We start from the raw sequence: 17,225 nt of genomic DNA, 5'->3' as shown, positions 1-17,225 counted from the left end.
CTCTTCTCTTCACCCCCTTCTCATCCTTCTCTATCAGATATGGATGTAGAAACTCTCTTCCCGGAAGTCAATGCGCATTCTAAAGAGGACTCGAATGTAGCTAAACACTCATCTACAGCTAAAAACACGAATGATCAAAACTGTGTGAAATCCTTTGCATCAATGATTTCAAACAACGTTTGTGACATACCTGTTAGAACAAGATTGGGATCTCTGTTCCGAATCTGGTTTGGATGATAACAAGCATATATTTTGTGAGTAGCAATTTTATTACTAATAGTTTCATTAAGTGTGCAGATGTTCGTACAAGACTCATTCAACATGCAGGATATGAAACAAGCATGATAATTATATCAGAATTCTACCAGGTCCAGAAGTTCAGAGAAGTTCTAAAGAACTTAGCTTCAGCACATCCAATACATCTATAAGCCAAATACAGTGATCGATAAAAACAATAATGATAAAGTCACATGTGAATCTTGGAACCACGCGAACGTAGATACAAACTCAACTTACAAGTTATCTCTATATTCAAGATAAGATATGCTGTGAAAGCATCTCCTTGCAGTACACGTGTTACAATGCATTTATTGAAACATTCAAAATGTTCCAACGGTACTATTCAATCGCCTATAAAAGAACAAGAGCTTCAAATCAAAGAGTGTGTAATGCATGCATAAATGCACCAAGTTACACTAAAGAAATCCACAAATACAGAGAGAAGAAAAAGAAAGTAAGAGTGTTTTAAGTACTACGACATGTCCATATAAAGAAAACCGAGTGAAGAAAATAAGATTCTGCATGTTATGCAGTATGCTCCAGTGGAGTAGTGAAAGTTAGAAATATATCTGAAAGAAATCCACAAATACATGATCAATATATTAAATCCTTACATTAGATGGCTAAAGAAACTAAATACACTAAGTTGTTTCTCTACAGTGTTGTATGTTTGCTTAAGTTCATTAATGTGCTTTTAGCTTGACAAGCTCCATGATCAGTATCAAAGGTGAAAAGGAAGATCATTACACAAGAAGAAATTTAAATCAAGAGCTGTTGCTCTTAATCTGCTTTCAGAGAAATGAAGACGAAGATCTAATTGAAGAAGCACTCAATACAAAGAGCCAATGTTCTTACTCTGCTTATCAACAAAGAAGTGAAGATCTCGTCCGGAATGTGAAGACTAAAAGACTACAAGATAAATCTTGTAAGAATACATATGACACAAGAGTTGTTACATATATTGTGTTATCTCTTAAGAATCTTCTAATCACTTGTTTAGACACCAGAAATGATTACTTGTCAGTGTGTCAAAACAATATGTACCTAGATAATAAGAAAATCTGCTTGTTGAGAAGCATTGAATTATAACCAAACTTAATGTCGATTATTCCTTAAGTGACCAAGTAAAGGTCAGAAGCTTGAGATGACAGTGACCGTGGTCATTGTGGAAATCCTCTTAGAACACCAAGTGAAGGTCATAAGTTCAAAGGGGTCAATGAATGTTACATCTGTGAATCAGATCACTGAACAGTTCATTGGAGTAAGTCACGAGCAATTGGCTTGTGCAAGGTTGTTAGTCACCAGCAGTTGGCTCGTGCATTGTATTATTAGTCACACATGTTGGTTGTGCAGTTGTAATCAAGTTTTGGTTATAGTGGATTAAGTCCTCTATGGAAAGAGGCAAAATCACCTGAGGATGGTGGACTGGAGGTAGCCTTGTTGAGAAGGTGAACCAGGATAAAAATGAATGTGTCTTTTACTTTCTGAACTTTCATTTAACCCGTAATTTCCACGCAGTCCCTATTTAGAATGGTGCTTAACAAAGTCAGAAGTTCTGATAAAGAAAAGAAACTAAATGAATGTATATCTCGTTGGTTATGCATTTTTATGCTTCCGCAATATTATCTAAAGCATATCAAAAATGATGAGATATTAGAAGAAAGAAAAGATTTATAGAAAGGGAAATAAATATTGAAGAACACAATTCAAACCCCCCTTTCTTGTGTTTTTCTCCACCTTCAATACCCTTAAGTCAGTGCCCTACTCCTTGCCTTAAAGGAGATAGATTAGCCATCACCATTCTTGAAGATGAGTATAAACTTGGAGTAGAGGCCTGTAAGCATAACCTCCATAGAAGGGTTATTTGGTCCAAAGGGTTGTTCCATTAACAGTGTCAAGCTTAATAATCAAATTTCTGGAGCTTTGGCCGACAATAGGAAAACGGGGAATAACATCTCTTGGAAAAGGCTTCTTTGAATATGCTTTCTCAACACTTGAGGATGTCCAGCGTGTTAGATCAGTTGGAGCTTGGTCCATACCTCAAGGAGTTTTTAAATTGTTCCTGTGGACAAAGGATTTCGTTCCTTCAACTCTGAAACAAACTTCTGCTCAAGTATGGATAAGAATCCATGGCCTTTCTCAGGAGTACTGGAGACCAAGAATCTTGTTTGCAATTTCTAGTATTGGAACACCAATTTGCATTGACTCTGCCTCAAACAAATCTGCATTTGAGAGACCCTTTGGACATTTTGTCAGGGTTTTAGTTGATTTAGATCTAACTAAAGAGTTTGTTTATAAAATTCTGGTTGAAAGAGTAGTTTTCGCATTCTTTGTAGACATTGAGTATGAAAAAGTTCCAGAATTTTGTTCCTTCTGCTCGTGCATTGGGCATAATGTTACTTCTTGCAAAAGAAAAGAGACAATCTTGAAAGGAACTGAAGGAGACAGGAAGCACAATAAAGGTGTTGACTCTAAAGGCACAAGTAAAAAGTGGTAGAAGTGGTTGATATTGAAGCTTCAAATGAAGAAATTGCAAATAAAGCTCCTGAACTGACAAAGGCTATGTGATCGGTCACCATTTTACACTCAATTTCATCATAAATTCGACACACGATCATCATGTTTGGTAACACTTTGTGTTTATTTCGCAATGTTTTCTTTAATTTATCTAATTTTAAGTTTATTTGTGTGAAGTTTGTTTTTGTGTCATTCTCATTGTAAATTAGGTGCTTTTTATCTCGTTTGGTAATGGTTTCAATTTAGCTTGGGATTGATGGAAGATCGCATGGCCAAGAGGTGTGAAAAAGGAAGCAAAAAGCCAAGAAGGAACATATGGGCAGAGGCGGACACGGTCTGACCGTGTCACCTGACACGGCCGTGTCCGACCTCCTGAAGAATATAAACCCTCAGACCAGAAGCTGACACGGTCTGCCCGTGTCAAGTGACACGGCCGTGTCAGCTGTGCGGACCAATTTTCTGAATTTTGGTTTTTCCAATCTTTTTAAAGTCCAGGGGCAGTTTAGGTATTGCGGCTGAGATCTGAAAACCTAGGGAGATTAAAAGAGACTGAAAGACAAGGTGAGGGCACTTTTTTTGATCGTACGAAAGAATTCCAGAAGAGAGCAAGAGAACGTTATCAAGGTTGTGGAAGACGAAGAGATTCAACGGTGGAAACCATTGAAGATCAGAGTTCTCCTAATCTTTTGTAAATGTCTAAACTTTCTGATTTTGGTTTCTTGAATATTATGAGAGGCTAAACCCCCCAATGCCAGGGGGGTGTCCCTGATTTGAATTGTAATGACTTTTGAATTCCGTATTTCTTTAATCAAGTATTAGTTTTATGCAATTTGATTGTTTAATGTTTTTATGCCTTCTTTGTCGGAAAAACAAAGATTGATCTACGGTTAACAATTTGTAGGACTACGGTTGTTAAGGTTTTTAAACAATTTGATCTAGTAGTTATCACCTAGGACTAGGGATACCGAAAGGTTATTTGAACATTCTTGATTATTTACATCTTTGGTTTACAAACCTTTGTTTCTAAGGACTTAGGCAATAGATTGCAAACCAAAAGGTTTTCCACTAAGGACTTAGGGAAACACCCTTAAGAACAAATAGTTGCATTCTATGAACTTGTTGAAGAGATCTTTTTACAGAGTCATTATAAGGAAGATCAAACACCTACCCTGGCATTACCTCAAATTACATCTAAAAAGTCAAACTTTTATTTCAGCTTATTTTTATTATTTCTGTTATTTAAATTTACTTATTGCATTATAACAAAACACCTATTTGCTCTTTTGTTTAATTGACTTAAATAGTGTTTCCTACGCAATCCTCGTGATCGATACTTGGGGTAAAACCCATTATTACTACATCGGTGAAAATAGTACACTTGCTATTTTTCCGATCAAGTTTTTGGCGCCGTTGCCAGGGATTGCCAAAATATAAGTTTTATTTTAGTCAATTAAAATTTTATTGCTCTGCAATTAAAATTCTTTTTGCTGAAATTTTTATTTGCTTATTTTAACTTTAATTTTTTTACTTATCTACTAATCGATTTCTAATCTTGTATGCGAGGTAAGGCCTCAGCTGAACTTCTTTTTAACGCAGAACCAGAAAGACTATTGAGAGTACGACTCCGAGAAGTCAAGCGAAAAAGACTGGCATCGAAAGAAGACTCCCCTATAGTTTCAGAATCAGAAGACGAAGAAATAATATCTATTCAGTCCGAGCAGTCAGATTCTGAGCCTGAAACTATGGCAGCTGATCCACCTCCTCCAGAGAGACTTTTGGGTGATTATGGAAGAGCCAATGCACCGCTTGGAAGAATGACCATTGTAAACCAACCGGTCAATGTTGCACACTTCCAACTTCATCCTTCAACTATCCGACAGTTGGAGAGCAAGCCGTTTGCAGGACGAATCAATGAAGATGCAAATAAGCATCTACAAAGATTCCTCACCACGACAACGTCATTAAAGATTGAAGGTCATTCTGAAGAATCTAAGAGACTTGTAATGTTTCCTTTTACCTTATCTAAAGATGCGGAAGAGTGGTTTTACTCACTTCCAGCGGGAAGCATCACAACATGGCAACAGATGGAAACCGCTTTCTTGAACGAATACTTCCCCGCATCAGTTTTCATCCGAAAAAGATATGATATTGTAAACTTCAAGCAGAAAGAAGGGGAATCGTTGGGGGATGCATACAAAAGGTTCAAGAGATGTTTGGTTGCATGTCCTACTCATAATATGGACCCAACCGAGCAAATGCAGACTTTTGTTAATGGTCTCCGACTTAAGACAAAACAGCTTATCGACACGGCTGCCGGTGGCTCAACTAACTTTGCAACAGCCACTGGTATCAAGAGAATCATAGAAGCGATTGCCGCCAATGAGCACATTGAGTTATATGACCGCGCTATGAGCCAACCAGAAGGAAAAATTGATTTGAAGCTTGCTGATCAGGTGGTCAAAATGGAAGAACAGATTGCAGCTGAAGTAGAAAGAAGATTGAAAAAAATGAATCTCGGTGAACAGAAGGTAGCACAGGTTGAGCCAACCACCTCAATTATATGTGAAATATGTAGTGGACCGCATTTTGCCATGCATTGTGTGGCAACGCAGGAACAGGTGGAACAGATTCATATGTTGAGGCAAAACAATCCTTATGCCAATACATATAATCCGGGTTGGAAAAATCATCCAAATTTTGCATGGAAGGACCAACAAGGAAACTTTCAAAAGCAGGGACCAATCCAATATCAATCTCCAGCTCAGTCACAACAATACAGACCTCCTCAACAACAAGTTCCCTATCAGCAACAATTTCAACATCACCCGCAACAGTTCCAATCTCAAGCACCTCAACAATTGCAGCAACAGGTACTGAAGAAGGCAGAATGGGAGATAGCTATTGAAAAGATGGCAGCTCAAAACTCTCAATTTCAGGAAGAAACTAGGAGCAACTTGAGAAACACAGGGGCATCAATCAAAAACTTAGAGATTCAAGTGAGTCAGATTGCCCAACAAATGACCAACACTCAACCACAAGGCGCTCTCCCAAGTGCCACGGTTACAAATCCCAGAGACAACAATCATGTGAACGCTGTAATTACCAGAAGCAATAAATCCAATGACAAACCGGAGAGAAATTTCGAGGATGAGGATATGTTGATTGAAGTAGATGTCGAGATTAAAGAGAATGAGGGTGTAAGTCAAGAAGTCAAGAGGGACGAAAGGGTAGTAAAAGAAAAATTAGTTACACCAAAACCGGCAGTTAAACTCCCTTTTCCCACGAGAAATAGAAAGAAAGAACAACATGAGAAGAATTTCGAGAAGTTCTTAGAGATGTTCAAGAAACTTGAGCTGAACATTCCTTTCTTAGAGGCACTTGAGCAAATGCCCACTTATGCGAAATTTATGAAGGATATCATTTCAAAAAGGCGAACCATCGAGAATGATCCGATTATTCTAACCGAGACTTGTAGTGCTATTTTGCAGGGAATGAAGATTCCGGTTAAAAAGAAAGACAGAGGTTCGGTAACTATACCATGCACAATTGGTGATAGGTCTTTCAAGAAAGCACTGATAGACTTAGGAGCAAGTGTGAGTCTTATGCCATTATCCATTTACAAAAGATTGGGAATAGGTAAAGTACAAGACACACGAATGACACTCCAGTTCGCTGACCAATCAATTAAAAGACCTTACGGAGTGGTAGAAGACGTGTTGGTGAAAATCGATAAGTTCGTATTCCCGGTAGACTTTGTTATTTTAGAGATGCCCGAAGATGAAGAGATACCAATCATTTTAGGGAGACCATTTCTAGAGACCGGGAGGTGTTTGATCGACATAGAGGAAGGTACAATGACCTTGAAAGTTTATGATGAAGAATTGAAGATTGATGTGCGAAACACTATGAAGTACAAAGATGATGTTGCCACAAGTCAACACATTGAGGTAATTGAGCGAATTTGTGATGAAGAAAACTCTTTGACAAAACATAAATTACCCTTGGAAAGAGTTTTGAGTCTATCAATTTTCGAAGAAGAGGAGGTAATTGATGAAAAAGATAGTGAAGTTTTAGCCATGATGGAAATATCATTTGCCAAAGATTCTCGCCACAACAGATGGGAGGATCTAAGGCAACCGTTAGTGGAAGTAAATAAAGATGAACCAAAGAAGGGGGCTGAACTCAAACAATTACCGGAGAACCTCAAATACGTCTTTTTAGACACAGAAAGTAAGTGCCCGGCTATAATAAGTTCTCACCTTGAATTCCTTCAAGAAGATAAACTTGTCAAAGTTCTGAAAAAGCATAAAAGTGCCCTTGGATGGTCAATTGAAGACTTGAAAGGAATAAGTCCAACACTTTGCATGCACAAGATTTTAATGGAAGAGAATCACAAACCGGTTGTCCAACCTCAACGACGACTGAATCCAGCAATGAAGGAGGTGGTTAGAAAGGAGGTGGTAAAACTTTTGGACGCCGGGATGATCTACCCAATATCTGACAGTTCATGGGTGAGTCCAGTTCATGTGGTGCCAAAGAAAGGTGGAACTACCGTTGTTAAGAACGAAAAAAATGAGTTGATTCCCACAAGGACAGTTACAAGGTGGAGAGTCTGTATTGACTACCGAAGACTAAATCAAGCAACAAGAAAAGATCACTTCCCGTTGCCTTTCATCGACCAGATGTTAGAAAGGTTGGCGGGTCATGACTACTATTGTTTCCTTGATGGTTACTCAGGGTATAATCAGATAGCTGTGGCACCAGAGGATCAAGAGAAGACCGCGTTTACATGCCCTTTTGGTATTTTTGCCTACAGAAGAATGCCATTTGGGTTATGTAATGCACCGGCCACATTTCAACGATGCATGCAATCCATTTTCTCCGATATGCTTGAGAAGCATATGGAAGTGTTCATGGATGACTTCTCGGTTTTTGGTAAGTCTTTTGATAACTGCTTAACTAACCTTGCTATTGTTTTAGAAAGATGCCAACAAACCAACTTAATCCTAAATTGGGAGAAGTGCCACTTCATGGTGCGTGAAGGTATAGTCTTGGGCCACAAAATTTCTCATAAGGGAATAGAAGTTGATCAAGCCAAGATAGAAGTCATTGCAAAATTACCTCCTCCCCTGAATGAAAAAGGTATCCGAAGTTTCTTAGGGCATGCGGGTTTTTACCGTAGGTTCATAAGAGATTTCTCAAAAATAGCAAAACCTTTAACTACACTTTTAGTTAAGGACAAAGCTTTTGATTTTGACAAAGAATGTGCCGCAGCATTTGATACATTAAAGAAAAAATTAGTATCGACACCAATTGTTGTAGCACCAGATTGGTCTCTACCTTTTGAGATCATGTGTGATGCAAGTGATATTGCAGTAGGGGCAGTGTTGGGACAACGTAGAGAAAAATTGTTACATGTTATTTACTACGCTAGTCATGTGTTGAACCCTGCACAGATGAACTATGCAACTACTGAAAAGGAGTTGTTAGCAGTTGTTTATGCCTTTGATAAATTCAGGCAATATCTGTTGGGTTCTAGAGTCATTGTTTATACTGACCATGCTGCTTTGAAGTATCTTTTTGCTAAACAGGACTCTAAGCCAAGACTGCTAAGATGGATCTTACTACTTCAAGAGTTTGATGTAGAAATTCGTGACAAGAAAGGATCTGAGAACACTGTAGCAGATCATTTGTCTCGAATGTCACCAATTGAAGAGACAGAAACCACACGCCCAATAAAGGATGAGTTCGCAGATGAACATATCCTCGCTGTTATTGGTATACCTTGGTTCGCCGATTATGCGAATTATTTGGTAGGTGGTATTATACCTGATGATTTTGACTATAACCGTAGAAAAAAGTTTTTACATGATTGCAGGTTCTACTTGTGGGATGATCCTTACTTATACAAGAAAGGTCTCGATGGGTTGATTAGAAGATGTGTACCTGAAGAGGAACAACGAGATGTACTGAAAGCATGCCATGACTCAGAATACGGAGGACATTTCAGTGGTGATAGAACAGCTGCAAAAGTCCTACAATCTGGTCTATATTGGCCCACCATATTCAAAGACGCCCAAAGCATTGTGAAAGAATGCGACAGGTGTCAGAGAACAGGGAATATCTCAAAAAGAAATCAGATGCCTCAGAAGGGTATTCTTGAAGTGGAGTTGTTTGATGTGTGGGGTATTGATTTCATGGGACCCTTTCCACCCTCATGTGGAAAAAATTACATCCTGGTAGCGGTGGACTACGTCTCTAAATGGGTTGAAGCAGTTGCTCTGCCTACAAATGATGCCAAAGTGGTGGTAACTTTCCTCAAGAACAACATATTCTCCAGATTCGGTGTCCCCCGAACACTCATAAGCGATGAAGGTACGCATTTCTTGAATAAGTTGATGGAGAATCTGCTGAAAAAGTATAATGTGAAGCACAAGATTGCAACAGCTTACCACCCTCAGACTAGTGGTCAAGTAGAGGTATCGAACAGGCAAATTAAACAGATTCTCGAAAAGACAGTCAGTACCTCAAGAAAAGATTGGGCTGTGAAGCTCGACGATGCATTATGGGCCTACAGGACGGCTTTCAAAACACCCATAGGCATGTCACCCTACCAGTTGGTTTATGGTAAAGCTTGCCATTTACCACTCGAGCTTGAACACAAGGCATTTTGGGCATCTAAATTCCTTAATTATGATATTGTAAAAGTCGGTGAGTCCCGTATCCTTCAACTACACGAGTTAGAGGAATTTCGAGATCAAGCTTATGAAAATGCCAAGATGTACAAAGAACAAACAAAGAAGTGGCACGACCAGAGGATCATCAAGAAGGATTTTTGGGAAGGACAACTCGTGTTATTGTTTAACTCGAGGCTGAAGCTGTTTCCTGGAAAATTGAAATCCAGATGGTCAGGGCCTTTTGTTGTACACAAAGTTTTCCCACATGGCGCGATTGAAGTTAAAAACCAAGTCACTGGGGATATATTCAAAGTAAATGGACAGAGGTTGAAACCCTACTATGCTGGGCAGGAAGTTAGATCAATTGAACATGTGCGTCTCACTTAATGAGGGAGGCATACGTCGAGCCATGCGACGTTAAACGAAGCGCTGAGTGGGAGGCAACCCACTATTTTTGTTTTTTTTTTGTTTCTGACAGTTTGCCTTGTTTGTTTAGTTTTAGTTGTAGGTTGTTGTTGGAACACAGCCATCAGGGAGTGAAAAGAGCAGAAAATTCAAAACGGAGAAAATTTTGTGAAGGCAGTAGTTGACACGGTCTGGCCGTGTTGACAGACACGGCCGTGTCACCTTACTCCAGAATTTTGGAAAGAAAAGTTGGAATTCCAGACTCGGACACGGTCTGACCGTGTTGCTTGACACGCCCGTGTCACCTGGATTGTTTTTTAAAGAAAAAAAATAAGGAACTTCCAGACTCGGACACGGTCTGGCCGTGTCACCTGACACGGCCGTGTCAGCGAGTCAGATTTGAAATTTTTTTTATGATTTTCTGTGGGTCCCGCGCGCCCCACTTTTCAAAACCCTACTTTTTCCTCCCTTTTCCCCACTTTACCTCTTTCTTTCTCTTTCTTTCTTCTTCTTCTTCCCCAACAACACCTTCCCTCCTCCATTACTCTTCCATAAAAAACCTTCATCCACCTCTCCAAATATTCAATTTTTCCTCACACCCACTTCACAAAAAGTGCTCCATTCACCGTGCTCCATCCACCTACGGTGGCCGTTTTTACTAATTCCACTTTTGAGTTTTTGTTTTTTTTCAGGTACCCAAAATGCCCCCGAAGAATGCTTCTAGAAGAAGGCCAACCGAGGATGGACCTTCAAGACCTTCTACTCGACCACGGAGGAATGTGGAACAGGCGGATGAACCGAGCAACGAGAATGCTCATGGATTCACTTTCTCCATACCCACCTATGAAGTCCGGTATGCAAAACTTAAGGATAGACGGTTAATTCCAAACAGGTATTTGTGTCCCTCGACTTTAGCTGAATTGGGTTTGTCTGAGGATGTTCATAGGTTGCTGAATAAAATAGGGCTGTTAGACTTTATGTTGCGTACAACACCGACTTATGAACGGATAACACTAGAGTTCTTAAGTACAGTGGAGTACGAGGTGCATACGGATTGGGAAAGAAACCTCCCTATGTGTACCGGGGCCATCACTTTTCAGTTGTTTCAAATGCAGCACCGGTTAACGCTCGAGGAATTAGGTGCTATACTTGGTATACCCGTTGATGGTCCCGGAAAATTGCCTAGTGATTTTAATCCAGGTCGGTTTTGGTCTAAGATCACAGGAACTGAGTATATCGCGAAGGACGCGAAAGCCTCCTGAATTCATAATCCTTGTTTTCGTTATGTGCAAAAATGCTTGGCTTATTCTATGTTTGGCAGGGGAGATAGCCAAGGCGTTATTTCGCAAACTGAACTGTTTTTTATGTCCTCAATGATTTCGGAAACTCCGGTCAATGTAGCTGCTTTTGTAGCTGCCCATTTAAGTAAAGTGGGAAAAGCAGTTTCTGGCGACATTTGTGTTGGAGGCATCATCACTCAAATAGCTACATTCCTCGGCTATGACCCGGTGGAGCAACAGCATGCACCAGTGGCAGGTATGACTAAATTAGATATACTTGCATTGATTAACCAACTTGTGATACAGATGAATGGTACCAATTACGAGTACAAAGTTGGGAAAACAGTGATCATGAACCTTCCAAACCCCGAAAGAACCTCCACCATTGACGAAGCAAACTGGAGGTATCGGGAGGTTTTTCGGAGCAATTATCAGTTTCAGCGGAGTGAAGAGAATGAACACCTACAAGGAGAGACGGGTCAATCCTCACAAGGAGGTCACCAATCTTCATCTTTCACAAGCGAAGAATGGAAGTGGATTCACGGCGAATTCGCCGATCTCAGAGGTGAGCAAGCGCGTCAAAGTTTAGAGCTACACCGTCAAGGAGATGAACAAACCCGTCAAGGCGTGATGATGACGGAGATGCACAGCATGATGCAACAATTGATGTTGCATTTCCCTCCTCCTCCTCAGTAGGATGTTCGGTAAGTCCTCTCCGGCGAGTACGAAAACATTGGGGACAATGTTTAGTGCAAGTGGGGGAGGGATTTTATCAGTATTGTTTTCTTTTATCAGTATTGTTTTCGTATTTTAGTATTTCATGTTAATTTGTTTTGTCTGAAATTTTCTTTTTAGTTGAATCAAAAGTGTAACAGGATGAAGGTTGGTGTCGAAGGCATGAAGTGATGAGTGATAAATGGGAGGACGACTCGACCAAAAGCTAATATCTCAAGGCACCTTGGAAGTAGATGTAGCCAAAAAGAAGATGTCGGACGCAATATGGCGAACGGAATTGAGCAGTTGAGGGACGAAATCAAGCCGGAAAGAGAAGTCACACGACATGAGGGTGTGCGGAAGCTGCAAACTTAACTTACCTGGTGAGGATTATAAAAAGCCAAACACTTAAAGAGATCACCATGAGAGTGAAATCAGGTATGTCTTTATCTCCCTAATTTTGCGTCTATTCTATCAACATAACACAATTGAGAAATCACACAAGAGGCAGTTGCTTGTTATTAATTGTTTCATCATCCTATCATTGTTGTCCACCATTGTTGTTTTGTCTTGTATGGTCATATCCCTCGTATAACCCGTTGAGCCATTCCTCCTTGTTTTGTTTGGTCTTTTCTCCATCTTTTATTATTATCACTTCCGGGTAGCACTTATCGTTTTCTCTTAAGTACAACTGTGTGAAAATTGTAAGTTTGGGGTGGCCGATATATGTGTATGAACGTAAAAGGAAAAAAAAAAAGAGAGAAAAAGAGAACAAACAAAAAGAAAAAAAAAGAAAGGGGATTGAACACACATGGGCCCAAAGAAAAGTAAAAACCCGTAAAAACGGGGAATATAAGAAGAACACCCCATATGAAAAAAAAATGATAAGAGTAACGTAAGTGCAGAAGAACCAGTTGTGTACCCATTCACTGTTTATCCACCCTTCACCTCAGCCCCGTTACAACCCATAAAGACCTCAAATTGTGTGATTCCTTTTTATTGTGTAGTGAAAGTAGGATACTCGCAAAGTCAAGGGTTGATATCGCATATTTTGATCTGAGCGAAAAATACTTTAACCAAGAGAGAAATGGGGAGAAGTGTGACAAGTTTGCAGGTGAAACACATTTTGAATTGAAGTGTGACGGACAACAAGGGGCGATGAGTTTCAAAAGCTGACTCAAGGAAGGGATTCAAGTTGCGAATGACATCGGCTATGTTGTGGTACCAAAGGAAAATTCAAGGTGTCCTTTGTTTGTTCGCTTGCATCGCTTGAGGACAAGCAATGAGATAAGTTTGGGGTTGTGATCGGTCACCATTTTACACTCAATTTCATCATAAATTCGACACACGATCATCATGTTTGGTAACACTTTGTGTTTATTTCCCAATGTTTTCTTTAATTTATCTAATTTTAAGTTTATTTGTGTGAAGTTTGTTTTTGTGTCATTCTCATTGTAAATTAGGTGCTTTTTATCTCGTTTGGTAATGGTTTCAGTTTAGCTTGGGATTGATGGAAGATCGCATGGCCAAGAGGTGTGAAAAAGGAAGCAAAAAGCCAAGAAGGAACATATGGGCAGAGGCGGACACGGTCTGACCGTGTCACCTGACACGGCCGTGTCCGACCTCCTGAAGAATATAAACCCTCAGACCAGAAGCTGACACGGTCTGCCCGTGTCAAGTGACACGGCCGTGTCAGCTGTGCGGACCAATTTTCTGAATTTTGGTTTTTCCAATCTTTTTAAAGTCCAGGGGCAGTTTAGGTATTGCGGCTGAGATCTGAAAACCTAGGGAGATTAAAAGAGACTGAAAGACAAGGTGAGGGCACTTTTTTTGATCGTACGAAAGAATTCCAGAAGAGAGCAAGAGAGCGTTATCAAGGTTGTGGAAGACGAAGAGATTCAACGGTGGAAACCATTGAAGATCAGAGTTCTCCTAATCTTTTGTAAATGTCTAAACTTTCTGATTTTGGTTTCTTGAATATTATGAGAGGCTAAACCCCCCAATGCCAGGGGGGTGTCCCTGATTTGAATTGTAATGACTTTTGAATTCCGTATTTCTTTAATCAAGTATTAGTTTTATGCAATTTGATTGTTTAATGTTTTTATGCCTTCTTTGTCGGAAAAACAAAGATTGATCTACGGTTAACAATTTGTAGGACTACGGTTGTTAAGGTTTTTAAACAATTTGATCTAGTAGTTATCACCTAGGACTAGGGATACCGAAAGGTTATTTGAACATTCTTGATTATTTACATCTTTGGTTTACAAACCTTTGTTTCTAAGGACTTAGGCAATAGATTGCAAACCAAAAGGTTTTCCACTAAGGACTTAGGGAAACACCCTTAAGAACAAATAGTTGCATTCTATGAACTTGTTGAAGAGATCTTTTTACAGAGTCATTATAAGGAAGATCAAACACCTACCCTGGCATTACCTCAAATTACATCTAAAAAGTCAAACTTTTATTTCAGCTTATTTTTATTATTTCTGTTATTTAAATTTACTTATTGCATTATAACAAAACACCTATTTGCTCTTTTGTTTAATTGACTTAAATAACTTGTGTTTCCTACGCAATCCTCGTGATCGATACTTGGGGTAAAACCCATTATTACTACATCGGTGAAAATAGTACACTTGCTATTTTTCCGATCACTAAGGTAGGAAACATCTTCACTGAGGGGGAAACTTCTAACACTAAGCACCTTCAAACTGCTATTGTTACTAGCACTACAACTGTTAACTTTGTTTCAACACCATCTTCTAATGATGGAAACTCTGAAAGTAAATATATTAATGCAACACAACTGGTGGAAGGGGTTCCTGAGACTCAAATTGATGAGGCTCACAAAAAGCAAATAACCACATTCCTTATAGACTCTTGGGCAAATATGGCTGAAAAGGACAAGGAGGATGCTAGCATTATCCTTTGCTTTACTCCATAAACTTAGAGAAAGTTTCCTTTACTTCCCAATTGAAGTTTATAACTATGTGGACTCTTAATGAGGATTTCTCTAAAGTAATTGAGGAAGTTTGGAAAACTAAAGTTTATGGCTTCCCTATGTATGTCCTTGACAGAAAATTAAAACTTCTTAAAACTAAACTTAAAGTTTGGAACAAAAATTATTTTGGGAATGTCAATCTTAATGTCAGTAATGCTGAGAATACCTTGAAAGACATCCAGAGGGATATTGGCACAAATGGTTACTCTGATAGCTTACATGATGAGGAAGTTAAGGCTCAACATGACCTTGAGATAGCTTTGAACATGGAAGAGGAATTCTGGAAGGAGAAATCTAGAATAAAATGGCAGGTTAATGGTGATAGAAACACTAGTTTCTTCCATACTTATGCAAAAATTAGAAGAAAGACTAGTCTTATATCTTCCTTGGTTATTGAGAAAGAGGTTGTATGTGACCAGAACATATTAGAGAATCATATTGTGAATCATTCCAAAAAGATTTTTAATAATGATGCTGTTTTACAGGAAAGTCAATTACCTAGCTCAATCATTCCTAATTTGGTGTCTGATCAAATCAATGAGCTGCTAACTATGATTCCTACTTCTGAAGAGACTCACTAGGCTGTCCAAAACCTAAAGGCTGACTATGCTCCAGGCCCTGATGGTTTTGGGGGAGTTTTTTTACCACAAATAGTGGAACATAATAAAACTTGATGTCACTAATGCTGTTTTGCAGTTTTTCACTCAACGATGGATAACGCCTAACTATAATGCTAATACCTTAGTCCTTATTCCTAAAGTGAAGGAAGCTAATCGTCTTGGGCAATATAGGCCTATTGCCTCTGCTAACTTTAAGTTCAAAATCATTTCCAAAATTTTGGCTGATAAATTATCTACCATCCTCCCTAATCTTATTTCTACTAAGCAAAAGGGATTTGCCCCTGGCAGAAGCATCAATGATGGAATCTATCTAACCTCTGAAGCTATTAATACCCTTAATAATAAAAGCTTTAGTGGCAATGTTGCTTTAAAAATTGACATAGCCAAAGCCTTTGACACCTTTAGCTGGAATATCCTCATACACACTCTTAAATGCTTTGGTTTTAATGCTAAATTTTGTCATTGGATTCTTGCTATCCTTAATTCTACAACCATGTCTATTAGCTTCAATGGCAAGAAAATTGGATACTTCTCTTGCTCAAATGGTGTGAGGCAAGGAGATCCATTGTCACCTCTTTTATTTTGCATAGCAGAAGATGTCCTTAGTAGAGGAATTACCAACCTTGTGAATACTAACCAACTCAATCTTATTAAAGCTAACAAATATAGTTTGGTTCCATCTCACACTCTCTTTGCAGATGACATAAAGATATTCTGCAGAGGGGATGCTAAATCTCTCAAAGCTATTTCTGATCTTCTTAAGGACTATGGGAAATTCTTTGGCCAGCTCTGCAACTATTCCAAATCCCTTATTTATGCCGGTGAAATGTCTACTACTAGGCATAAAAGTTTGGCTAATCTAATTGGTTTCACTATTGATAACCCTCCTTCATCTATCTTGGTGTTCCGATTTTTGTTGGTAAACCTAAAGCTTGTTACTTTATGTACATTGCAGATAACATTAGGCTCAAATTGGCTGCTTGGAAACCTAAAGCTCTATCTATGGCTGGAAGAAATCAGCTGGTGAAATCAGTAATCCTTAGCATGATGGTGCATTGCATTTCAATATATAATTGGCCTGGCAGTTTAATAAATAAAATTGAGACTTGGATTAGAAACTTTATCTAGAGTGGAAACATGGGAAAAAAGAAATTAGTTACAATTGCTTGAAAATCCTATTGCAAGAAGATGAATGAAGGAGGTTTAGGAATTATTTCACTTAAAGCTTACAATACTGCTACCAGCTTTCATCTTTGCTAGAAGTTTCTGAATGTTAACCAATGGTGGTCCATTCTGCTTAAGGATAGAGTGAAAAGAAATGGAAAGATCATAAAGTATGCCATTAAATCTTCAATTTGGAATGGAATCAAAGAAGCTCATAATATTGTATTGGATAGTTGCATCTGGAGCATTGGCAATGGAAAAAGCATTAATTTTTGGTTGGATAACTGGAGAGGTGACTCCTTAGCAAACAAGTTTCAAATTCGAAAAATATTTCACCATGCCCTCACTTCCAAAGTCAGTGAATGGTGGAATAATTCTTGGCAGATCAACAATAACATTCAACTGGCTATCCCCTCCCAGCTAGGCATTGTTTCTAAGTTCTCTATCTCTGCTGTAACACCCCTAATCTACCCGATAAATTATACGGAAAAATTAGAGTATAAATTTCAAACAAGTTCATCTGAGGTATCACATATTCGTCATTCAAAAACATTTATGGCTTACTTTC

At 38.9% G+C, this 17,225-nt stretch overlaps 1 protein-coding gene across 1 annotated transcript; it reads left to right on the top strand.

The window, feature by feature from the left end:
* Positions 1–5,258: 5,258 nt before the first annotated feature.
* On the top strand, positions 5,259–9,427 carry LOC131659192 (uncharacterized). The gene is made up of 7 exons (XM_058928417.1): positions 5,259–5,333; positions 5,532–6,226; positions 6,353–7,596; positions 7,777–7,938; positions 8,029–8,193; positions 8,443–9,275; positions 9,374–9,427. The coding sequence occupies exons 1-7, from the start codon at positions 5,259–5,261 to the stop codon at positions 9,425–9,427; spliced, it is 3,228 nt and encodes a 1,075-aa protein (XP_058784400.1).
* Positions 9,428–17,225: the final 7,798 nt, after the last annotated feature.

The sequence above is a fragment of the Vicia villosa genome, linkage group LG3, assembly GCF_029867415.1.
Source record: "Vicia villosa cultivar HV-30 ecotype Madison, WI linkage group LG3, Vvil1.0, whole genome shotgun sequence".
NCBI lineage: Eukaryota > Viridiplantae > Streptophyta > Magnoliopsida > Fabales > Fabaceae > Vicia > Vicia villosa.
Note: the sequence above shows the minus strand (reverse complement) of the source record. Positions and strands in the feature narration are given on the sequence as shown.

Coding starts and splice junctions, on each gene's coding strand:
- LOC131659192 (XM_058928417.1), top strand. CDS start 5,259: ATGGAAGAACAGATTGCAGCTGAAGTAGAAAGAAGATTGAAAAAAATG. Junction 7,597..7,776: donor CGCGTTTACATGCCCTTTTG/GTATTTTTGCCT, acceptor CTATTGTTTTAG/AAAGATGCCAACAAACCAAC. Junction 9,276..9,373: donor AGACTAGTGGTCAAGTAGAG/GTATCGAACAGG, acceptor ATGGGCCTACAG/GACGGCTTTCAAAACACCCA.